The 26,369-nt window shown below is 42.5% G+C and overlaps 1 protein-coding gene across 1 annotated transcript in view; it reads right to left on the reverse strand.

Moving 5' to 3' along the window:
• The window catches only part of MARCHF7 (membrane associated ring-CH-type finger 7), a 287,445-nt gene that overhangs the window by 238,433 nt on the left and 22,643 nt on the right, over window positions 1-26,369 (reverse strand). The window contains exon 4 of the mRNA XM_085872142.1: window positions 13,332-13,551. Coding sequence (XP_085728268.1) covers window positions 13,332-13,551 — 220 coding nt within the window. The remainder of the gene's footprint in view (window positions 1-13,331; window positions 13,552-26,369) is intronic.

The raw sequence follows: 26,369 nt of genomic DNA on the forward strand, positions 1-26,369 counted from the left end.
CCCAAGTATCTCTCCCTGGCTACTCCCTCTTACGGTATGACAGACCTGAGCCTCGTCCTGGTGGAGGTGTTGCTCTCTTCATCAAAGACTCTATTCCTCACTCTCCATGTACTGCTCTCACTCCCCCACACCCCCAGGAATACCTCTGGCTTCGGCTTCCCCTCCACTCCCACCTCATGTTTATATGTGTACTGTACCGTCCACCGAACAGTGATGACTCCATCTACATCTCACTATCCGAAAACATGGACCATCTTCTATCTTCTCATCCAAACTCTCTCTTCCTCTTATGTGGTGACTTCAATTGTCATCACGCCAGTTGGCTAGGTGTGGGTACCTCTCTCACCTGCCATGGCACCTCAGCAAAAGCTTTCTGCGACTCATTGGGACTGACTCAATCAGTCAACTTCCCGACCCGGATCTCAACCAATGGTACTCCATCTCTTCTGGATCTGATTTTGACAAATTTCCCTGACAATATCTGCTGCTCTTCCTTCGCTCCAATTGGTTCTTCTGACCACGTCCTTGTCAAAGTGGACATCTCTCTGGCTGTTATCAGAGAACCACCTCACCGCCGTCGAGTCTGGCATTTCACTCAAGCCGACTGGCAGGGTCCCCGAGCAGCCATCAAACTTATAGACTGGTCTCCTATCACTACTTTCTCAAACATCAACTCATCCTGGGAATTCTTTCAAAGAAACTTGCTCTCCCTCATGCACAGATTTATCCCCTCTCGTGTTCAGTTGTCCTACCCTACCTCCCGCCCTTGGTTTACTGAAGCTTGTGGCGAGGCAGTTGTCCTGAAACAACTTGCCTTTGCCTCATGGAAAGCAAACCCAACTGAGGGCAATCTCAGTTCTTTCCACAAAGCTCGGAACAAGTGTGTATCTACCCTCAGGAGAGCCAGAAAACAACATCTTTCTCATCTCAAGTCTGAACTCTCAAACCTCTCTCCCTCCTCAAAATCTTGGTGGCGTTTAATCAAATCTGTTTCTGGTGTATGTTCCCCCTCCATCCCCTCCCTTACCTCAAATGGCCGCACTGCTGATTCCACACGTGATAAAGCTGAATGTCTAAACTCGGTGTTTGCAGCTAAATCGTGTGTCCTAAACCCATCACTATCTCTACCCACTTTACCCAGTTGCACCCAACTGTCCCTGGACTCTGTATCCTTTTCTCCTGACAAGGTGGAGAGCTTGCTTTCAAACCTCGAGTCAGATTCTGCAACCGGTCCAGACGGCATCAGCCCACGTGTCCTCAAAGCCTGCTCTTCTGCTCTTGCTCACCCTCTCTCTGTTCTATTCACCCTCTCATTTGCCCAAGGTCATCTGCCATCTGCTTGGAAATCTGCTAACATCACTGCCCTGCATAAAAAGGTGCAAAAACAGATCCCTATAACTACAGACCAATCAGCCTTCTCCCAATCATCAGCAAGGTGATGGAATCCATCATCGCCTCAGATATGAAATCCTTCCTCTTCTCCAATGGCTTGATTTCCAATCATCAATTTGGTTTCAGACCAGGTCACTCTACCCTGGATATGCTGCTTCTGCTCTCCCATCAATGGATGGAGGTCCTCAATGCCAGACAGGAAATCCGAGCCGTATCCCTGGACATATCACGTGCTTTTGACACAGTCTGGCACCCTGCCCTACTCACCAAACTCTCTTCCCATGGTATTCAAGGCCATCTCCACTCATGGCTTGCAGACTTCCTCTCCTGTCGCAGTCAACGTGTGGCCCTAAATGGAGTTCTTTCATCCCCTCTTCCTGTGCAGGCTGGAGTTCCTCAAGGTAGCGTTCTGGGCCCTGTTCTTTTTCTGGTTTTCATCAATGATCTCTCGGACTCTCTGGAAAATCCTCTATTTCTCTTTGCCGACGACTCCACCCTCTGCCGTACCATCTGTCATCCCTCAGACCGGCAAGCAGTAGCTTCTTCACTCACTGCAGATCTGGATAAAAATCACAAACTGGTCCAACACGTGGAACATGTCTTTCAATCCAGACAAATCTCACACTCTCACTATGTCTCTTCGAAAGGACCGTTTACAAAACCCCCCCATCCACTTTCTCAACAATCCTCTGGAAGAAGTCTTTTCTTTCAAGCTTCTAGGTCTCACTATCTGCCATGACCTTTCCTGGGAAAGTCACATTTCCAACCTCGCCTCAAAAGCCAGTCGCCGACTGGGAATCCTCCGTCGTGCTAAGTCCTTCCTCGGCCCTCTTGAGCTCCTGACCATTTACAAAGCTTTTGTCCGTAGCCTGATGGAGTACTGCTCTCCCCTCTGGGCTGGTGCTCCTGCCTCCCACCTTTCTCGGCTTCACGCTGTCGAAACCAGGGCATTTAAGATCATCGGCATCTCCCGCAATGAAGCTGAGTCTTTGGGCCTCTCACTCAATCACCGCAGGTTGGTCGGTGGTCTTTCTGTCTTCTACAGACTCCTCTCCAGCCTTGCCCCCCCTGCTCTCTCTGCGATTTGTCCCCACCACATTTCCACAGGGCGCTCAAGGTCCGCCAACAACCCCCTTCTGGTAAAACTACCAAAATCACAAATCACTGCTCATCTTCACTCTTTCAATCCTCTTTTTTCCCGCCTTTGGAATAAACTTCCTCACTCTATTCTTTCCCATTCTTCCCTCCAGGCTTTCAAAACAGCTGTTCACCACCACCTCTTATCTTCCCCCATCCAAATCCTCGATCTTTTCTACCCCCGATAATCCACCCAAGCCCACTTCCTTTATTTCTCCTACTTTCCTTCCTGAAAGTCCCTGAAATGTCCATCTTCTCTTCGCCATGTTCCCCGTCCCATCCCCATCCCTCTCCCTTCCACAGTTCACCTAATGTGTCTGTTCCCCACTGTTTTGTCCCTTCCACTCCCGCCCCTCTTGTCTCATGCCTCCTTGCTGTGAGTTGTGCGTTTGCTCTCATACGAGCCTCGACCAAGGTATACAAAAAAAAAAAAAAAAAAAAAAAAAAGCCACCATCCTAACCACTAAGCCAACACCAGGCTTATTTGCTTCCCAATGGAACCATTTATATTATTCTTCAACAGCAGAAAGCCTTTAGAATAATGCGTGATGGACGAACACAGACGTGTGTGTGTGTGTGTGTGTGTGTGTGTGTGTGTGTGTGTGTGTGTGTGTGTGTGTGTGTGTGTGTGTGTGTGTGTGTGTGTGTGTGTGTGTGTGTGTGTGTGTGTGTGTGTGTGTGTGTGTGTGTGTGTGCACGCGCGTACGCACACGTCTGTGTTCGTCCATCACGCATTATTCTAAAGGCTTTCTGCTGTTGAAGAATAATATAAATGGTTCCATTGGGAAGCAAATAAGCCTGGTGTTGGCTTAGTGGTTAGGATGGTGGCTTGGGATCCCAGGGTCCTGAGTTCAAGCCCCGTTGGCTGCTGAATTAACACCAGGGGGTTGACTCAGCCTGTCATCCTTCCGAGGTCGGCGAAATGAGTACCAGTGTACTGGTCCCGGTGTATGCCCCGGTTAGAATAGGTGTACCATATCCCTGTGTGTCGTAAGAGGCGACCAGGGTTGGCGTCAGGAAGGGCATCCGGCCATAAAACATTGCCTCAAGAAAAAGCCAGACCCCTGCACAGCAGGGAAAAATGGCTGTAAAAACGGTCATTTTTTTATCATTGGGAAGCAAATAATAGTCAATTTAGTTGGAACAAAAACTCGTGTCCATTCACTCATAAAAATGCCTGTTTTAAAAGCCCGTCTTTACAGAAAGGAAGATGAGGAATAAGAGGGACTTGGGTTTATTATTATTTTTTTTAATGCAATGGTTCCAAGGGTACGACAGCAGGAACCCTTTTGGAAGAGAACGTGACAGACACGGATGGAGTACACACTTTTCCACAGTTAGCTTCTCAAAGCAAAAGAAACTAGAAGGAAGCTCCCAGACATCACGACATCACCAGATATGCATCCGCCGACATTACATCATGATACCAAGTTTGATTTAAATCCCTGAACCCAGATTCAAAACATTAAATATTCTGACTGTCAGACATGCATCCAATCAGGTTGAAAATTAAAACATACAGTGGGGAGAACAACAATTTAATACACTGCCGATTTTGCAGGTTTTCCCACTTACAAAGCACTTTGAGGTCTGTAATTTTTATCATAGGTACACTTCAACTGTGAAAGACGGAATCTAAAACAAAAATCCTGAAAATCCCATTGTATAATTTTTAAATAATTAATTTGCATTTTATTGCATGAAATAAGTATTTGATCACCTACCAACCAGTAAGAATTCCGGCTCTCACAGACCAGTTAGTTTTGTCTTTAAGAAGCCCTCCCATTCTCCACTCATTACCTGTATTAACTGCACCTGTTTGAACTCGTTATCTGCATAAAAGACAGCTGTCCACACTCAATCAATCAGACTCCAACCTCTCCACAATGGGCAAGACCAGAGAGCTGTCTAAGGACATCAGGGACAAAATTGTAGACTTGCACAAGGCTGGGATGGGCTACAGGACAATAGGCAAGACAATAGGCAACCAACCAAGCTTGGTGAGAAGGCAACAACTGTTGGCTCAATTATTAGAAAATGGAAGAAGTTCAAGATAACAGTCGATCTCCCTCGGTCTGGGGCTCCATGCAAGATCTCACCTCGTGGAGCCTCAATGATCATGAGAAAGGTGAGTGATCAGCCCAGAACAACACGACAGGACCTGGTCAATGACCTGAAGAGAGCTGGGACCACAGTATCAAAGAAAACCATAAGTAACACATTACGCCGTCATGGATTAAAATCCTGCAGCGCACGCAAGGTCCCTCTGCTCAAGCCAGCGCATGTCCAGGCCTGTCTGAAGTTTGCCATTGACCATCTGTATGATCCAGAGGAGGAATGGGAGAAGATCATGTGGTCTGATGAGACCAAATTAGAGGTTTTTGGTTTAAACTCCACTCGCAGTGTTTGGAGGAAGAAGAAGGATGAGTACAACCCCAAGAACACCATCCCAACCATGAAGCATGGAGGTGGAAACATCATTCTTTGGGGATGCTTTTCTGCAAAGGGGACAGGACGACTGCACCGTATTGAGGGACAGATGGATGGGGCCATGTATCGTGAGATCTTGGCCAACAACCTCCTTCCCTCAACAAGAGCATTGAAGATGGGGCATGGCTGGGTCTTCCAGCATGATAACGACCCGAAACACACAGCCAGGGCAACTAATGAGTGGCTCCGTAAGAAGCATCTCAAGGTCCTGGAGTGGTCCTGGAGTGGTTCCGGAGCCAGTCTCCAGACCTGAACCCAATAGAAAATCTTTGGGGGGAGCTGAAAGTCTGTGTTGCCCAGTGACAGCCCCGAAACCTGAAGGATCTGGATGGAGGAGTGGGCCAAAATCCCTGCTGCAGTCTGTGCAAACCTGGTTAAGAACTATAGGAAATGTCTGATCTCTGTAATTGCAAACAAAGGTTTCTGTACCAAATATTAAGTTCTGTTTTTCTGATGTATCAAATACTTATTTCATGCAATAAAATGCAAATTAATATTTTAAAATCATACAATGTGATTTTCAGGATTTTTGTTTTCGATTCCGTCTTTCACAGTTGAAGTGTACCTATGATAAAAATTACAGACCTCTACGTGCTTTGTAAGTGGGAAAACCTGCAAAATCGGCAGTGCATCAAATACTTGTTCTCCCCACTGTATATTCCCCATGACTACTGGATCATAATTGTGAAGTTTCACGGCAATTGATGAAGCGGTTCAACAGAAATTTTTTTTTTTGAAGATTTTTGTTCAATCCAATATGGTTGACAGACTATATGATCAGGAAAAAAAAATTTTTTTGGATACCAAGTCGAGGCTTGTGTAAGAGCAATTACACAGAAACATATAACAAGGCAGGAGACAAGGAGGATGTGAGAGGGAAGCACAAAATAGTGGGGAACAAAGACAATAGGATATCTGCGGAAGGGAGAGGGATGGGGCAGGGTACATGGGGTAAACAAGATGGTACTGCAGGGGGCTTTCAGGAAGGAAAACAGGGAATTTGAATGAGATGGGCTTGGGGTGGTTTAACGTGGGTGGTAAAGATCAAGGTTTTAGATGGGGGAAGATATGAGATGGTGGTGAACAGCTGTTTTGAAGGCCTGGAGCGAGGGAGTGGGATTGAAGAGGGTGTGAGAGTTTGTTCCAGAGGAGGGAAAAAGAGGCATTCAGGCATATCTTGGAGGCATTCAGGCATAATCCCTCAGAGGATAGCCTTACTCTGCTGGCTGGTCAGCCAGACGCACGTGCCAAGTGTCTGAACCCGCTGTTCCTCTCGTACCAAGCGGGGTTGTTGTCGCGGCGACAAAGCATCAATAGGGTAAAACTAACCTGTCTCGCAACGGTCTAATCCCAGCTCACGTTCGCTGTTAGTGTGTGAACAATCCAACGCTTGGCAAATTCTGCTTCGCAATGATAGGAAGAGCCGACATTGAAGGATCAAAAAGCAACGTCGCTTGGCCACCACAAGCCAGTTATCCCTATGGTAACTTTTCTGACACCTCTTGCTTAAAACGGAAAACATCAAGAGGATCGTGAGGCCATGTTTTCACGGTCTGTATTCATCCTGAAAATCAGGATCAAGCGAGCTTTTGCCCTTCTACTCCACAGTAAGTTTCTGTCCTCCATGAGCTTTCCTTGTGAGTCACTGTTTTGCAGGCATACCACCCTAATCAAACTCCCCACCCAGACCCATCTCCAAGCAGGTCACCACATCAACAGCAACAAAGAAAAACCATTGCACATTGCATTAGAAAACAAGCACCTGCGGTGAGTTTCGTCTGCGGAACGGACTTCGTTCTTTGTACTGTGTTTGATCGTTGTGACAAGGTGCGCACGATATGCATGATGTGTGTGGGCTTCGCACCAGAAATACGTGCGAAAAAGGACACAGGAAGGATCATCTGTCCTGAGGTTCGTGACTCCGTCCTTTCCAAAGGTCCAAAGTTTTTCCTTTTTTCCAACATGGCTGTGACACCACTCTAACTATGACATCATAATTACCATTAAAACAGACATGAGAATTCACATCATCCTTCCATCCATTGGGACCATACTCTGCGCAGAGCAATGGTGCTGCCTCTGCTGTGCAGAGCAGTAGTCTCCTTGGCTATTGGGCACAATCCTGGACGGGTCGCCATTCCGACACAGGATACCAGCAAGCTGCCTCATTTTGCCGACCTCAGAAGGATGACAGGCAGAGTCAAACCCACCTGGTATTAATTCAACAGCCGAGAGGGATTTGAACTCAGGATTCTAGGATCCCAAGCCCTCTACCCTAACCATTAAGCCAACACCAGGCATAGTATTCACACCCATGGTGAAATTCTCATGTCGATCAGATGAGGCTGTAGCGAACAGAGCATGGACGTACGGACAACCAGAAAAAAAAAAAAGATGCCTCCGGCAACTTCGTCAGCAGAAGCATAATAAATAAATAAATAAATAATAACTGAGTTCATGGAACAACTTATCCCATGCAGTTTTGAGAAAAAGGACACAGGATCATTTAAACCCTTGCTTTGCATTTCCAAGCACAATCTATATTTCCTACAAGCCACAAATTTGGCCAAATTTTGATATCTCCCCCACCCCCCTAAGGCAGAGTGTGTGGCAATTTTGATTGGCCATGATGGTACAATATTTTGTCCAAGTACTGCTAAACTGGAGGTTTTGGGAAGTGACAAGATGGTGACGTGTTCTACAGTGATCTAATCGATAAATCTACTGAAATACAATGAGTTTTATAAAGGCTGTAGAAACGAGAACAGCACTCTTCGACATTGCGACGTCAACCAATATGCCTCCGCACACATTATACATAATTGTACCAAGTTTGATTTAAATCCCTTCAGCTGTTCTCAAGCATCATATTTCGACTTGACATGACCTCTGACCTATTGATGCCAGAATATAATCGGTTCGTCTTTGCCTCATAATATATACTGCTACCAAGTTTGGTCAAAATCCCATCACTGGTTCACAAGTTAGCTGGTAACAGAATTTTTTTTACCAAACTGCAACAATTTACCTCTGGACCCCATCGTACAATCAGTTTATCTTTACATCATGATGCATACTTGTACCAAGTTTGACTGAGATTCCTTTAGCCAATCTCTATCATGGACTCATGGACAGACAACTCGAAAACATAATGCCTTCGGCAACCTATTCAGCGAAGGTATTAAAAAAAACAAAGTAAAATTTAAAATAAATAAATAACTTTTCCCAAACTTTACCATCGTTGATGCACAGTCTTTTACACCAGCTTATTTAACACATTAAATTAGTTATTTGTGCCTACTGCGTCCTTTACAACATCTCTAAAACAGTAAGTCTCCTGTTTGGAATGATTTTCAATTTGGTTTGACGACCAGACAGAAACAATTACCTTACTCTGCGCATGCACACTCGGGATGAGATTCCATGCAATTTGCCAATTTCAGAGCCAAAGTACTGCTAAACTGCAGGTTTGTGTTCTGATTCTTGTTCCCAATATAACATTCAATTGAAATCAAATTGTGCCTCGATCACAGACAGATGTTTAAAGACAGCCAGAGAAAGTGAACCAATTGCTTCTCCCCCATTTTCACTTTGTATGTGGGGTAAATACACAATTAGTACACAGAAAGAGCACACAAAACCACCACAGCAGCAACGTGTAACAAAAGTTCCTTTTTTTTTTCACGTGCTTCACTACATTTTAAATTCTCCTAGACCCAGAGAGACGTGCAATAAGTTTGTGAAGAGCAACACGCCGTCCTTTGATTACATCTGTCAGTAAATTGACGGGAGGCACACCGAGTAAAATTTGAAAATGCATAACATACCCAAAATCCCACTAAGCTTCTTGATAAAAAACCCCAAAATTGATGATGTAAGGTGCTGGAAGGGAACTATGATTGGCTGCAGAATAAACTGACACATACTTCCTACCAATATGGCATTATTTCAACCTTCATCGGCAAAACTTCAAATCACGTTTGTATTAAGAAATGTATTTAAAGTTTCAGCCAGACCTACAGAAAACATATTCACTTTGCATAAAACGCAAGAGCACCATTTCATGAAGGTCAGACACTCATCATCATCTCTCTTTTTTCACTCATCATTTCATCAAGGTCCACTGCTCGACACAAAGTCTCTCCCAAATTCTTTTTAGCCCCCAACCAGGCATCAGCCAGGCTGGGAGCTTATATTTCAGGTGCTCTATATCTGTCTCTGCTCAAAATTGACTGCCTGCATGCATTTCCTTCATATTAGGCACATGTATGCAATAATATCTGGGCACGAGATACTTCAAATTATTTTAGAAATGGAACCAATTTGGAATTTTCGCAATTGAATGGCACCGCTACATTAAGCTTCAAATCAGTCTTCTTGCATGCACGCACCTCAAATAAATCCATCCATTGGGACCATACTCTGTGTAGAGCGTTGGTGCTGCCTAAGTAGTCTCCTTGGCTTTTGGACACAATCTTGGACGGGTCGCCACTCCGACACAATATACCAGCAAGCTGGCACTCATTTTTCCGACCTCGGAAGGATGACCGGCAGAGTCAACCCCCACCTCGTATTAATTCAACAGCCAAGGGGGATTTGAACTCAGGATCCTTGGATCCCAAGCCCACCACCCTAACCATTAAGCAAACACCAGGCCGACACCTCAAATAAATGAATTATGCAAATGAACATTTGAAAAAGATGCTTCTGTATTTGACAATTACCGATTAAATTGACAGCAATGAAGGACCATGAAAGAACAGCATACAAAGTCCAGAAACATTCAAACAAAGTTAAAAAATAAAAATAAAAAAAAGAACATGTTTGCCTCATCCAAATTTTTTACGACAATGCAATTTACTGAGCTTCTCAGCATGACGGAAATGATCTGAAAGCAAAATGCTACAGAAAGCAAGCAATAAACCTTCATTAAATGCATTCTAACTGTTATTGCTTAAAAGAAAAAGGCCGAGTTTGTAGATAAAACATTTACCTGCCTGTTGTGAAAAAGCTACTATCAGACATCTCATTTAAGATCAAATGTAACCTTGCTTTCTCCAAGCAACAGATAATTATTAGAAATGTGTTTAACCCTCAAAATTAAACGAGTGGGAATTGAGGATTAACATAAATTAAACTGGTGATACTTTTAATAGGCTACAAAACTCGAGTTTAATTAACCACCCGTCATAAAAGTCCCCCTGTGCTCACAAGGAATCAGATTTTGATCTGAATAAACACAAAGTACACATGCCAACAAAATGGTGTTATGCCTATATTTATCAGTCACATGGTTCATCAGCCACTTTTTTGAAACATTAAAAACAAACCTTCAAAAATCTTCTCTGACAGCTGAACAGATCAAGGCAAAACTTTGCAGGTATGATCGCCGATCCATGAGGAACAAAATGTTCTCCAACTATGATGTCATAGGTCACATGGTTTGGCAGCTATGATATTTTTTGAAGAATAAAACTTTTAAAATCTCCTTCTCCAGAACGGCTTGACAGATCGAGGAGAAACTTCAACCACGTTCCCCAAGCATTGGGGATACCAGGATGTTCATGAATAATTAATAGGTCACATGGTCTGGCAGACATATTGGATTGAACAAGAATCTTTAAAAATTATTATTGACCAGGGAAACAAACATTATATGTATATGTGGGAAACATACACCCAGACGGGGAATCAAATCCAAGTCCTCTGGTGAACCGCACCAGTGCTCTGCCATTTGAGCCATCTGGGTGACCCACCAACTGAGCACGCAATTCTCCCACATATAGAATTGCCACTACTTCCAGGACACTCACTGCTAACCATAGGAGTGACGGCCCATCTACGAGAGGATCTGATAACATATACATATGCTTGTTGACCTGTTTAATTACAATTGCATTACGACGCTCCATGGTGAATAATAGCAGCCATGGAATTGGCCCCCCACGGGGAGGGGGGGGAAGAGACCACGCATGGACAGGCCGCGCTGCTCCTATGGTTGGTAGTGAGTGTGCCGGAAGCAGCAGCAGAGAGAGGGGAAATTCTGTATGTGGAAGAATTGCATGCTCAGCTGGTGCGTCACCCAGATAGCTCCGATGGCAGAGAACTGGTACGGTTCGTGGGTTTGATTCCCCCATGTGGGTGAGTAATTTTTCCCACATATACATACAATCTTAAAAAAAAAAATTATTTCGCTTGAACCGCTTCATCAATAGATGTGAAACATCACAGTTATGATGTAGTCGGCATGGGAAATGCATGTTTGAAATTTCAACCTGATCAGACGCATGGTCTGGCAGCCAGAATAATTTAACATTTTGAATCTGGTTCAGGGATTTTAATCAAACTTGGTACAAGTACGTAGACGTAATAACGTGAGCAGAAGCATATCTGTGACATCGAAGAGTGCCCTTCTAGTTTTAAATATGAAATAGGCACTCAAAACAAAACACGATGGATTAGAAAGGTTCTTCTTCATTTTGGTTCCGGTATCAGCTCGAGCCTGCATGAAAGCAAACCAATTATTATCACTGGTTTGTTATTCGAGATATATTTTGTGGACCAGAAACCAATAACGACGTCAGTAAATGAAAATTGCTTTTTCTTTTATTTTGCCGATTCGACCCAAATACGGAGTTATCGGGTTTCTTCTTATTATTATTCATTGGGACCAGTGGGGGACATGTTTTGCAAAGCAATCATGGCTCATATTATCCCCGTGCTTTCGAAGAAAAGCAGGAATATTGTGATCGTCTCCGCCATCCGTACGTCCATCTGTCTGTCTTACCCTGTAACTCATCCTACACCGTTTGAAATAGGAACTTGAAACTTTGGGACATAGTAGATATATGTATGGGGAAGTGCACAACACTTTCGGATTTTTGATATGACCCCTAGGGGCCAGGCCAGAGGGTTTCGGGTCATGGGGTCGATTTAAAAAAAAAAATTGTCATAGCTTTTTAAATCAATATAATTTCACCTTGCATTAATGGGACAAAGCAGTGCGTGCGGGAATATGTGATGGTGTGCCATTGACACCGTAGTTCTAGTTTAGCATGTTAAATGAGTTATTCATGCCTGTTTACATCCTTTACATCCCTAAAAAAAAAACTAATTCCTGTTTGGAAGGATTTTCAATCTTGTTTGAATGGCATTAGACAGGCGAAAACAACTACCTTACCCCTCTGCACATGTGTGCTTGGGATGATATTCCGTACAATTTTCCAAATTCAGAGCCAACGTACTGCTAAACTGCAGGTTCGTGTTCCAATCTGGATTCTACAGTGTTCAGAATGTAAAATTAATCGAAATCAAGTAGTTCCTTGATCATAGATCGACGTTTGACAAAGCGTGAATGAATTGCTTAACCCCACTTTTCATCTTGCGCATGGAGTAATGAAGTTCAATTTCAATTATGAGCTCATATAATATAGGAGTTCCAACAAGTGCAAACACAAAATATACTCAAAGGCTCGTATGTTAAGTTCAAAGGCAAAATATACATGAAGACAGACAAATTTGCAAATGAGCAAAAAAATACTGCAGTTTCTGGAATGCCATCGTCAATTGTTGCATTATTTTCTTTGTTTATGTCATATTCCAAAACTCGTGATTCATTTAAGTGTCAGTCAAACATGAGAATTTTAAGCGGTGTAGCTACTTCAATATTTGGAATGTCCTCCTTTCCTTCCACAAGTCAAAAATGAAGAACCTTTCTCACCCTCCATGTGGGGGATAACCAGATTCGCAAGTTGGCGTTTGCAGCTTCTCCACATGTACCAACGTACACAAACAGCCCTTTATTTATTTATTTTAGACTGCACCACTTCTGACATGAGTGCGAGTATTTTTTTTTTTTTTTATATATTACGCTTAAAAAGTAGTAAAATGTTGGCATCATTGAAAAGACATTTTTACGATCAGAAATGGCTGAGAATGCGAGAGACCCTTTGGGAACCTCCAGCATCTGGAGCATGCCTCAGGGCCCCAGACCACCAACAGGCCCTTATTCTAGTGGTAGGAATCGCAATATTTTGCTTTGACCTGCAACGGAAAATACTAACTAAATCACCGAGTGAGCAATAAGTCTGCGAGAATGTGGTCACAGAACATAGAATAACGTTTAGGATGCATTTCATCATTTTCTATAATTGTATTTCAATATGAATAAAATAAAAATAAAAGAATTTAAAAAAAAAAAAAAAGGAAAGGTAGAAGAGCAGAGCTGAAGCAATGTGTTCCAACCCCGAGAACTCATGAAAACACATCTCAGAATTTGCTTTTAAAAATAAAATCAATGCTATTGCATGTACCCATGTCACGGATGGATGCAGTGGTGGGAGCAGAAGGATTGCCATGGGCATTGTCTGAGATCCTATTGGATGCACCCAATGAAGATGAGCCGAGTTTTGGCCTTTTGGAAGCCTCTTCCGAAACAGGTGAAAGCTCCCTGCCTGCTGTTGCTCCTTCTAATCCCGATGAAGAAACTCCTCGGCTCGAAGCGTGTGCCCCCGTGGAGGTCATCGATGAAAACTGCGAACATAAGGATAATGCAACCACTCATGTTGACAAGCTAGCTGTGCAAATCTGTTGGACAGAAGTTATTGAAGTTTTCATTCCAATCAATATTAAAACTGTATTAAGGCTACTGCTTTCCTGCAAGGAACATGCAATTAGGCCTCCAAGGAAAGCATCTCAGGAATTACAATTTCTATAATACTTTTCCAGGAAGTTGAACATACAAGTTGGCTGCATCCAGAAAGATTACTTAAATCCTGCAAAGAAAAGAAATGAAAAAAAAAAAAACATTTTGTTTTGAGCTGCAATTCAGCATCACAAAACGATGGAGTGATTTAATTATTGTACAGCATGTTGAAATTTACAACGTAAATACCCAAACAATGCAAGCGCTTGCATTACACCACTATCACTGACCGACAGGGCCAGAGGAGAGCAGCTGCCGATTTTCATATCTTGCAATATCATCCGATTACATGCAGGAAAGATTCTCATGCTGTAAGCTTCACCGACCGTGCAACATAACCCATATTTTATCAAGAGATGGTGCTGCAGTCTAGACATGGTACTCCTGGCACGGAATGGAGATTAGGCTTGCAGCATTGGTCAGGTTGGTGCACCACCTTCGTATGGTAGACAAGACAATAAGGTGGGCACCAAGGGATTAACTCAATAACCTGAGATAAAAGTGCTTTGGAAAAGGGCCAATACATCCAAGTCGTGAGATAATCCAGTAAGAGAAATAAACCAGGGATCTGTACGACAAATAAAAGCTACTTATGACCTCCCTTTACCCTACCTCCACAAAAAAAACCTAAGCTCATGGATGTGTGAGGGGACAGAGGGCAAAATGGCAACCCACTGACACTGTGATCATGGTTGGACAAAAGCAAGGGAAAGAGGAGAGGAGATGCAATAACCTGAAAGCAAGAGGGTTGGCTTTGGTAGGGTTAATGGGGGAACAAAGGATGTCTGCAGGGAATGGGGATGACAGTGCACCAGTTGCTTGAAGCCTTGGAGAGAAGAGTATGATTGACGTTCTACAAACAGAAGAAGAAGAAGAAGAAAAAAAGTGCTCATCAAGGACAGGCCCCACAAACTCCTTAAACATGAAAAGTGGAGATTTTACATTTCATTAACTGACGAAACAGACAAGCAAACAAGATGAGGTCGGGCAGAGCACGATACTTGCAAAATCCATAAAACAAATTTGACTTCAAAAATAATGACCAAATATCAAGTGAATCGGATGAAAATTGACAATTTCAGAAATTCGGCCGATGTTGACCTTATGACCGATGGTGACCTCAAAAATAATTGGTGGTTGAATTCAGTGACCTGATGTGAAAATTCTCTTCAAATTTCAACTCAATCGGATGAAAATTGACAATTTTAGAAATACGGCCTATGTTGACCTATTGGTCGATGTTGACCTTTTGACTTCAAAAACAATAGCCTTCTTCCTTATGACAAACTCTACCATGTGGTGAAGTTTCGTGAAAATCTGTTTAAAATTGTGACCTGTAGGTGACAAACAAACAGACAGACAGACAGACAGACAGAGACAGAGAGAGACAGAGAGAGACAAACAGACAAAGGGGTGAAAACATAACCTCCTTCACCTTTGGTGGTGGAGGTAATAAGTAACTTAATGTAGTTATACAGGTGGTAGAGATGATAAATTGTCTACAAATACATTAAGGTGGTATTTAAGTTGAATGGTAATGGGTAAACAAACAAGTAATTTGAGGTGGTGTGTTCGTAGCACTGATGGTAAAGTGAACGAAAAAAAAAAAATTAAAAAGTTGTGTTGGTAGTGGAGATTGAGAGTGGAGACTAATCTAGACTCGAGAACATTGGAGAGGTCTTTATGCAGATGAGGAAACATGAGATTTGTATTGATGAGGAACAGCAGTCCATATTTCTCATGCAAGGAAAATATGGAGGCGCTTTCTTGAAATTGGGCTCACAGGATGGCCGAGAGGTACGGACACTTGCCTTTAAGCTGTCTCGCCTGGGTTTGAGTCTCGGCCCAGCTACAAACTGTCATCTGGTGTTTCACAAGCAGGGGGATTCATCAATGTGTGTGCCGTCCCTTCGATGGACGTTAAATGGGTGTCCTGTCTGCTTGCATTCGTTTGTGGACTTAAATATCTCATGGTGTTCTTTGCAAATAGTGTAGCAGCATAGCAAACCTGTTGTGCATTTTGTGATACAAGCACCAAATTTGGCACAAATGTACATTAATATGTTGCGAACCTTTTCATATATTGGGCCACTTGAAATTCTCTTTATGTCCGCCATATTGGATTTCAAAATGGCCACCACTTGAAATCTACATTTGCTATTATCTCTGGATGTAATGCAGCTATTGACTTGATTCTGGTATCTAAATGTATGTTTTTGGGGGCAAGTAATCCAATAGTACCATTTTCAACTTAATATTATCTATCACAGTCTGTTCTATAATTTTATTTGGAAATTATCTAGGCAAATATTGGATTCAACACAATATTTGAAAAGAACGTCTTAGTTCTGTAAATGTCTTAGGTATAATACTGACATGCTACATGGTCTAGTATTTGAGGCTAAGTGTACTGGTATCTGAGGCTAGGTATATACCGGTACTGAAGATACGTGCACATAAAGTGTCATGTTAACAAGTTCAGCATTGCCACAAGTACATGTATGTTGTTGACTCATCGTCATGTGCAGTCCCCTTCACACACACAGAGGGCTGTGCACTGAAGGGCAGCCTTTTTGCACTTGCAGCGCCTCACACACCCTTTCTTGCACTTGCAAGAAACCAGCTCAATGCAGCTGTGAGCTACCTCAGTTAGCCTGGTCCAGTAAGGTGTGTACTGTCCTTCTCCAGTCCTTGACCAACCCCAGTTGGTTGGTGGAGGGAGCTCTGGTGCTGGCAGCAGTATCTGACCCCACACATGTCCACCTTGACATGTTCCTCCAGAGCTGCCTTCGTTGGAGGGAAGAGCTGCACATTGTTCTTCCTTGCGAAGAGTTTCCTCCTGGCCTTGTCAATGTCTGTGCATTTGCTGGTTCGATCATACGACAGGATCACGAACTTCTTGATGATGCGCATTGCATCGTCTGGTATGTCACGAGGTGCAGAGGACAGCAGCAGCAGCAGCGCCTCAGTGAGTTCTGGCAGTACCGTCCAGACTGCCCACGCAGTCTTCTTGCCATGTCTATGAAAACTAGACAGTGTCGCATCCAGTTAGAGCATGGAACATTGGCAGTGCACGAGCCTTCTCTCGTCCCAATCCAGCTGCTATTTCGTGTGCTGCTAGGTATCGGAAACTCTGGCCTGTTCCGAATGCCAGCCACAGTTTGTCTTCTGGTTGCAACTCCTTTGCCAGGGACACTGCCAGCACCACAACATCGGTGTCTACAGTCCGGATGAGTATTGCATGGTGTCCATGCTGGACTGCGTGAGACGCATGCAGCAACATCCGACTGTCAGCTTCTTCATGGTTACATGGGGCGAGTGAGGTCAGATCTGGCAGTAGTGGCTTGCTGAACACTGCCTCTCTATCAGTAATGACGAGTTGCTTGTCCTCCTGGTCAAACCATTCCATGAGAGCTGCTGAGAGGAACCTGAACAGCTCAGTTTTGTTGCTGTCCACTCATAGGAAGTTCTGCCAGTTTCCTGGTATGGCTGCGGCAGCCACCACACGTCTCCGCACACCTTGTCCCCGCTTTGCACGTGTACTACCTTTCAGTGAATCAGCAAGGTAAGTATCCCAGACCAGATCCAGGCATGACACTGTTTTCAGCTTCGTGGACATATATGGGATGAAGATCTGTTGTGCATACTCTTCAAAGGTCTTTGATGCAGCTGGCTTCAGCATCTGGACGATAGCTGCCCCATCAAGCACAATATAGGTAGTGACAGGAGTCTGTCTTTGCGTCGGAGACTTCTTCCAAGCATGTGAGATCACTCTTGGTACCAGTGCAGAGGCTTCCACCATCAGACAATGCAGGAGGACATGCCTGATTCTCATGACAAAAGAACTCCTCAAGGTTTCCATCCCTCGTCTGGCAGCCAATGTACAGGCGTGCGAAGAGTTCACGGTCATTCTTGATGGAGGCGAGCTGTTGCTGACCTATGCTCTGGCTTCTTGGAGTGGAAGTGCTGAACACCTTCAGCTTGTTACGAGGAATGGGTGCGTCCACTGCCTTTGTTCTGTCCAACAGACACTCTCTGGTGAAAGCCTCGAACTGCTCTTGGCCAATCCTCTTGGCATTCATCACGGTCTCCACAGCAGCAGGATCTGCGATCTCCTTTGTGTCCAGTTTGACCACATCCTGACTCTCCTCCTCGAATGGGTTGCCCATCTCCTCTATGACACCGACGAGAGAGCGAACATCTTTCACAAATGAGGCCTGTACACTTGGCGTCTGATCATGATGACGTGTGTCTGCTGTTTGCCGTCTCCAGTGTTGGTTCCCATCCTGGAATTCTTCGATCACCCTGGCAACTTCTGGTCCCACAACCATCCAGCGACGTAGGGCACTAGGGTTGTCAGTGAGCCCAACTGCTCCACCGTCTCCTTTGATGCAGGCATTATTCTGCTCATGTGCCTGGTCAATCGGGATTGAAGAGAACACCCTCTGTGTTTTCTGAACGGTGAAGTGGCTTTCCCTGAATTTCCTGGCTACATCTGGGTGTTTGATGGTGAGTTCGGCCATGTCCTTCAGGTGCACTAGTATCCACCTAGCATAGTGGGTGTGATCCAGTGCATGGAACCAGGGGACCAGCTCTGTCAGAGCATCGAGGTACATCATTAACGATCCCTGCCTGAGAGAACGCACATACACTAGAACCAACAGTTCTAGTTCCAGCACGGTTGCCCAGTAGTGAAACTGGGGGATGTCTTCTCCTCTCTGGCAACACCAGTCTTCAAACTCCGGAAGGTCCTCTGCATCCCTGGTTTCTCCCAGACAGTAGTGGTTGTAGGCACGGTGTTGCAGGATGTACAGTGCTGCTGCAGTCACTTGATGTGAATTTATATTTTAGACTGCCAGTATATATGAACTTGTCTGAGTTGTTACTAGTGATTTAGTATAGTTTTTTTTATTTATATTTACAGAACTAAGATATTCTTTTCAAAGTATTGTGTTGAATCCAATATTTGCCTAGATACTTTCCAAATAAAATTATACAAGTCTGTGATAGATAATATTAAGTTGAAAATGGTACCATTGGATTCCTTGCCCCCAAAAACATACATTTAGATACCAGAATCAAGTCAATAGCTGCATTACGTCCAGAGATAATAGCAAATGTAGATTTCAAGTGGTGGCCATTTTGAAATCCAATATGGTGGACATAAAGAGAGAATTTCAAGTGGCCCAAGATCTGAAAACGTTCGCAACATATTAATGTACATTTGTGCCAAATTTGGTGCTTGCATCACAAAATGCACAATTCTTTTGAATATTTGGGCTAAGCCGCCCCACTAAAAGCGTAGGTGAGCAATTGCCGGCACCCTGAACAAATTCCAAATTCCTGCCTTAACCAGCAGAGGGCACAACCATAACCCCGACAGAAGATGCTACCCAGCAGCAATGTGCTGCATACAAACAGATAAGAAGGTAGTGGAGATTGTAAAGTGTATATAAACAAGTAAAGAATCTAAAGTTGTGTTTGTGTTGCGAGATGGTAAAGTGTGTACAAGTAAATAATGGTTTCCAAAGCAGATAAAACTGTACTATTCTCTCCTATAAAAAAAATTTTCAAAGCAACAAAATTCGGAAAGAAAAGTGTGACCCACGACTTTTTGCTGCGACCACAAAATCATTTGATGTGCTTCATGCCCAATGTGTTATTGCATAAATGCTCCAAATATGAAAGAAATGCATCAAGTCATTTTGAGAAGAGGTTGTAGACCGATGCACAAACTGAAAGGAACCAAACTACAAGCCACAGCTGGGCTGATACGTGGTTAGGACCAAAAAAAAAAGAAACTAAAAAGAGTTGAGGTGTGCAAGCCTGGATATTGGGGGTTTAACCAGGAGGGGGTCTATTCAAAAAATGTGTGTGGGGATGGAGTGGAGGGGAGCTGGCGAGGGTCAAAGAGATGATAAAGTAGAGGGAGCAATACTGGAGAAGTGGCAGGAATTACAGAAAGGCCACAGACCTGCCTATGCTGAGAGCAATCAATACACCTTGTGCTTCAGCCTAATTGTGGGAAATGGAATCCTAAGAGCTATATATTGTACAGAATCCACGAGTGACAAATGTGATGCTGGGGCACCAGCCAATAGGGGTGAGCAGTACTCCATTGAGCAACAGACAATGACCTTCTAGGCTGCTAGTCATTCTATTTTCCAGTGGAGAGACAGAACAGATGATGCCCTGTCTGCAGCTAGTTTTAGAGACCAGCTTCGCTATTTAGTCCAGTTGCCATGTAATGCATTTACATGACCAACTACGCATTTCAGTCCGACTAATGTTTTTCAATGGTTTCTGTCTCTTTTCACCCTATATTTTTGAAATCCGGTTGATGCCTCACTGGCACCCTCGGGCAATACGAGATATTCAAAATGGCCACGAAGATGACTGCTACTTGATGGAAATGTACAGAAATTGCGATAGTTTCGCTGTTATTCAGGCTACAAATGTGCTTCTATTTCTGTGACTTGTATAAATTTTGTGTTTCCAGGTGATTGTGGTTGCAGACTAATATGGCCAGCTGCATTTTCAAGTGTAGGAAGATGCTCTGCCTGATGCAGCCTGCAAAATGTTCATGAGTGGAGATCATGTTTGCCAACACAGGGCAGGTGTCTAACTCGGTGTTCAGTGACCAGTTTAGAGAACACACTTGCACAAGGTACGGCAAAGCCAAGAGCGGGCTTGTTGGTCTGACAATGAATCCGGACCAAGTGACCAATGCAATGATCTCGGGGTGCTTTCATATCACGTATGTAACAGTCTCCCTGGCGATTAAGACTTTAAAAGCACATTTCTTTGTGGTTCAATAGCGAAGCTGTCACTATTTCTATACATTTCCATCAAATAGCAGCCATATTGAATATCTCAAATTGCTCAAGGGTGCCAAGCATGGCATCAACTGGATTTCAAAAATATAGGATGAAATGAGACAGAAATCATCAAAAAAAAAAAAAGTCGATCCTCAGTACATGGTTGTCGTCTGGGCAACCAGACTAATGTGGTTGACCAATGAGCGATCATGGCTGCGAGTGAGGCCTCAAAGTTCAAGAGACAACCTCTTCCAGTGGCTTACTGTTGAAATAGACAGGTGGGTTCGTTTGAAAATCATTATGGAACAACAGGGTGGGGCTGTGAGATATGGCAGGGTTGAATAAACATGTTCCATATATCAAACCAGTATCTCATAAATTCCAGACCAGCAAAGTTGTGTACCTGTCATTGTAATCATATGCAAAAAGGAAAAGGGCTTTCAAGAGCATTGGAGAGGTCTTTATGAAGATGAAAAACATGAGCTTTGTATTGATGAGGAACACAAGCCCATATTGCTCATGCAAAGTAAAATATGGATGAGCTTTCTTGAAATTGTTAATTTCATGTTAGTATCGAACTCAGGTGGTCTTAAGGTTATAGTTTAAAAAATTAAATAAATAAATAAAAACAATGAAAGGGTGGAGAGCATTTCGATCTTCGGGAAAATTTCCATCAGTGATTGTGAGTGACATTTTCAGCTTTACCAAAAACTTTACCAGGAGAATATCCTAAGGGAAAAAAAAAACAACAACAAAAAAAACTTGAATACATACATAAGTGTGTATTTGAATGCAAGAAAACAAACATACATGGCATAATGCAAACACCAAAAAATAATTTGAAGTTTTGGTTCCATCATGTGCTGCGAGCGAGCATCCAGTCTAATTGCTGAAACCATATGGAAGACCCACCCTCTCGTGAGCAGGCCCTAGCTGCTCCGATGGTTGGCAGCAAGTGCCCCAGAAGTAGTGGGGGAAAGAGAGTGGCACATATATGTGGAAGAATTGCATTGTTCAGCTATTGGGTCACCCAGATAGCTCAGATGGCAGAGCAATGGTGCAGTTTGCCAGAGGACATGAATTCGATTCCCGGTCTGGGCCCATAATTTTTCCACATATATTTATAATGTTGAAACCATCAAATACATTTGTGTCCCCAAAATGTTCAGTGAACACGAGATCACATTTGAATGTGGGGGTGGGGGGGAGGGGTGGGGAAAGGGGGGAAGGGAAGTCTGTTCTGACTGAAGAAATGTTGTGCCAATGTTTGCGCACTCATTATGGACAAATGTTTGCATGCACAAAAACAAACCAAAGTTCATGTGAAGAAATGTTTGCCTCAAGTGCACACAAAAACGAATATGCATCGCACCTGAGGCATCCCCCTTCATGGTTTTGCATGACCCAAAACAAACGATGGGCTGCCTTAATTAATTAAAACCATGTCGTACAATTTACAATGAAATAATCAAAAGTTAGGTGTTCATTGGCTGTGAAATGAACATTGCTACAACTGAACTTGCTCAAATCTCTTGAAGACGTACAACGTGAAAAGTTTAACAGAACGTCTTCATCCTTTCCTTACCCCTTACTCCAATGAAAATGTAGTCCTCCTTTTCTTGTTTTAAATGTTTGAACCATCTTGGGGTTTTTCTCTTTTCATTACAAAAGCGAGACTCTTGGAAGAGCAAGGTAGAAATAACAGTGGGAAAATCAAGCTGGGTGAAAGACCCAAACAAGGAATGAATGCATTTTTTTTTTTAACAATGCAATGCAATGCTTAATCAATCAGATCTCTTATGGCTCTGGGGATGTGTTCCAACCTCTTAGGAGCATGACAAGAAACAGCGTTTTAAGAGGTCATCATAACATGGTTTCAATGGAGATGCATTCCCGACAGCATAATTTCATAACGATGAGCGATATACAGGGTGTTTATGAAGTATCTATCTTAGGGAATTAATGACTTTCAGAATAACCCCTGAAATGCTCCAAAATACATTCCACAATGGTGCTGACAGATTTCAGCTCTGTAGAGATACTGATGGTGCCCGTGTAGAATCATATGCTCAAGTCGTCATTACATGTATGCCTTCTATTGCATTATGTTATAATTTTACCCACCTAACCCCTTATTACTGATATGTATATATATATATATATATATATATATATATATATATATATATATATATATATATATATATATATATATATATATATATATATATACTTGCTTTATAAACCCTGTATATGATCGCCTCATTTGGGTATCGGTAATTAGCACCAATAAATAATGATACTGTACACATGATAAACATATAGGGTGTGTCAATAAAAGGTTAACAGCTTCAAATGACCTTTGTACTTTGTCATGACCTTAATTTTTTTTTTTGCTTTGCAGGAGTGATCAATGATCTTTGGGGAAGTCATTCAAGCATAACCAAAGTATTCGATGGAAAAAAATGACATTTTCTATGGAGCAAAGAGTAAACATCGTTAAGTGGTATTTTGAGATCAAATCAATTGCTTCCGTCCAGACGAGGTTCTGTATTGAATATGTAGTGCATCCCAGAAACAAGCCAAGCAAGCCAGCCATTTGGAAACTCGTGAAAAAGTAAAAAAAAATGAAGGGACGATTCTCAACATTAACAAGGGAAGGTCCGGTCGCCCAAGAAGTGTACGGTGTGAAGGAAACATGGAACGAGTTAATGAGTCAGTCATGCAAAGTCCGAAGAAATTGCATTGACAAAGATCGGCTGAACTGGATCTCACTCACAGCAGTACGAGAAGATCAATGAAACAAGATTTAAACCTCGTTCCTTACCATATCACAACAGCCCATAAATTGACCGACAGGGATAAAGCAGCACGAGTCGCTCTGTGTGAGATGCTGCAGCAGAAGATGGAGGCAAACCCAAACTGGATTCACGATGTGAGGTTTAGTGATGAGGCACACTTTCACATCGATGGTGCTGTCAATTCATTCACACAACATCATTTTCTGGGGAAGTCAATGCCCAGATGAGGTTGAAAAGTTGCTTAAGGGTTGGAAAGTCGCTCCTTTTGTATCTGTCAGCTTCAGAGGTGTGTTTGGGCCGTATTGGTTTGAAGACAAAAACGGAAGAACGGTTACCAATCAAGAATGATACCGGTCGATTGTCAACGCATTTTATGAAGACTTGAAGCAATCTATGAGCACTGCAACCCTCCGGTGACAGTGGTTCATGCAAGTCGGTGCTACCCCGCATACAGCCAATTGAACAATTGCCTTTCTGCGTCAAAAACTTGGACGAGTTCTCAGTTTGCGTATCGAAAATGAATTGTCTCCACACAGCACCGACCACAATCCGCTGGATTATTTTCCTCTGGGGAGCTTATAATGATGACGTCTCCAAGGAACACCCCAGATCTGAACCTGATCTAAAGGGAGCAGTTGAGGCTTATGTGCAGATAGTAACCATTAAAACTTGTAGAAACGTCATTGAAAACTTCACAATCCGTGTGAATGCATGTTGTGTGCGTGGGGGGTGCTCACAACGAACACCTCAAGTAAAAGCGCATTAACGCATAATGAGTTTCATTTCTCCATGATTCGGTTTTCATTTTCCAAGTTAATTTTTATTACTCAATGTTTTGATGAGGTGGTTACCCTTTAATTGACGCCATGTATGAAAGCATCTTATAAAGAAAAAGAACAATTTCTTTACGATAGGTAATTGCATTAAAAATACAATAAGCTTCGTACTTGCCAGTACATTTGGTCAGAACTTACGTTAAGAGCTACTTCCGGGAGGACAGGCCAGGCTCTGGCTCATCCGCCTTGGAAACTGCAAGTTTCTTAAAAGCATCCAAGGTGGACTGAGAATGGTTCTAAAGGCTGATGTACTCGAACCCCAGCTCCAACTAATTTCAACCTGACTTCACCCACCTCATCACCTGCATTTTAACATGCATATACTGATGCTTTTCCTAAACTGTTTGGTCACATTACCAACACCATCACTCGCAGGCCTTTTTTTAGACATTATGGGTTAAAAATGTTTGTAAAAACACATGAATCAAGGAAAAAAAGGTGTTACCATGGTGGAGGAAACGGGTTTCTGCAGGAAGCATTCAAAACTTGGAGGCGTATGGTGATTGGCACAGCAACAAACAGAGTAGACCATCATTATTGATTACATGGCTCAAACGTGTGCCGAACTTTTGAACGGTTTTATGGATTTTTATGAACTATGTTTTTGTTTTACAGTAAACTTTCCTCCAAGAAAATTAGGGCTATAACGAAACAGTGTTCTACGAGGTATGCCTGTATATGGATACAATGAAGGAAGTGACAAAACCGCCAAGTTATACTCGCAGAAAAGTTCTGGAATACACGTCCAACAAAAATGGGCACAAGCATCTTCAATCATCATAAAAGTGATTGCAATCATAAGCAATCATCAGACGTGAATAAGCCCTCCTTGGCCAACCACAAAGCAAAGATTATCTCCAAAGCCAGCCGCAGACAAGGCATCCTCAGCCATTCCCTCAAAAATCAAAAACTACTCTCGGTCCGAAAAGATCTCCATAGATCAATGGAGTACTGCTCTCCCTTATGTGGTGGAAACCCCTTCCCCCCATTCATGTTAGTCTCGCCTAGATTCTGTGTAAGGCTAAGCGCATGTAAGTGGTTACCACCCCTATTTTAGGGCATACCCTGACTTGAGTGGCATTTTTGAATGTCACAAAGACTACTGCTGGTCATGAAATTTGGTTCATTGCACAGACAGTGTTCCATTGGACTTTAAAATATGTAGGTCCATGGGTCAATGATGTAAATTACTGAATATACATGCCCAGTATTGGCCTTTTTTCTTGTTTCACCTTAAAATATGACATGTATTAGACCATGCAAAAATAAAACATATAAAACATTCTATATGAAATTTCTAATCTAATCAAAAGGTTGTCACCCACCGTCTGAGAAAATCAGCATTTGTGTCGGTGATTGGTGGATTCGCATGATATATGCACATTCTGGCATATTTTTATTTTTTTTTTTGTTTTATTGCCCTTTTAGAGCCTGGGACTATGAAATCCCCTCACAAAATGACTAGTTTATCAATAACTCATATTTGCATGTCTTAAATTATTCAACTTATTACAAATAATCAATGTAAAAAAAATTGAGCTGATCCGGGTGGATACTTAATTACAGCGGCTTGACCGAACTTTCCAACCCAAATGTCCGACTGCACATCACGTTTAAAAAAAAATGCTTTTATTCTTCTCTGCATCAGATTATTTTCACTAAAATGTATTTACAAATGGGGCACAGTGATAGAGATATAATAGCATTTAAAAAATATTGAAAACATGCATGGCTTTGGTTTAGAGTAATTTTCGCATTTTTGTCCGACTGCACGTCACACTTTTTTGAATTTGATTAAAAAATTAATTTTCTTTTTAAAAAATTTTAAATATTTTTCCAGGTATTTAAAAAATATTTTATTAATTTAGAAGACAGTTAAAACAGTTTTGGAGAATTTAGAGAGCTTTTTGTTACTCCCAGAATTGATTGAACTGAAAATTTATGTCCAAGAATTTGTTAGATAAATCTTCTCTCTTTTAGTGCTTTTCAGCATCTAACAGTCACTGAATAGAGTAGTAATAAAAAAATAGGTATGCATTATTTCTTAATAATCTCAGAAATTGGTATTTTGATTATTAGATTAGTTGCTAGAATAAGTTACATACTATGACCTTCATTTATTTTGCCAAAAAAGAAAAAAAAAGAAAAATTAGGTGATTTCATTGAAAACTCACAATACAATCAGAATAGG

The sequence above is a fragment of the Eptatretus burgeri genome, chromosome 3 (genome assembly GCF_056783735.1).
Source record: "Eptatretus burgeri isolate ZD-2024b chromosome 3, Ebu_testis_v1, whole genome shotgun sequence".
NCBI lineage: Eukaryota > Metazoa > Chordata > Myxini > Myxiniformes > Myxinidae > Eptatretus > Eptatretus burgeri.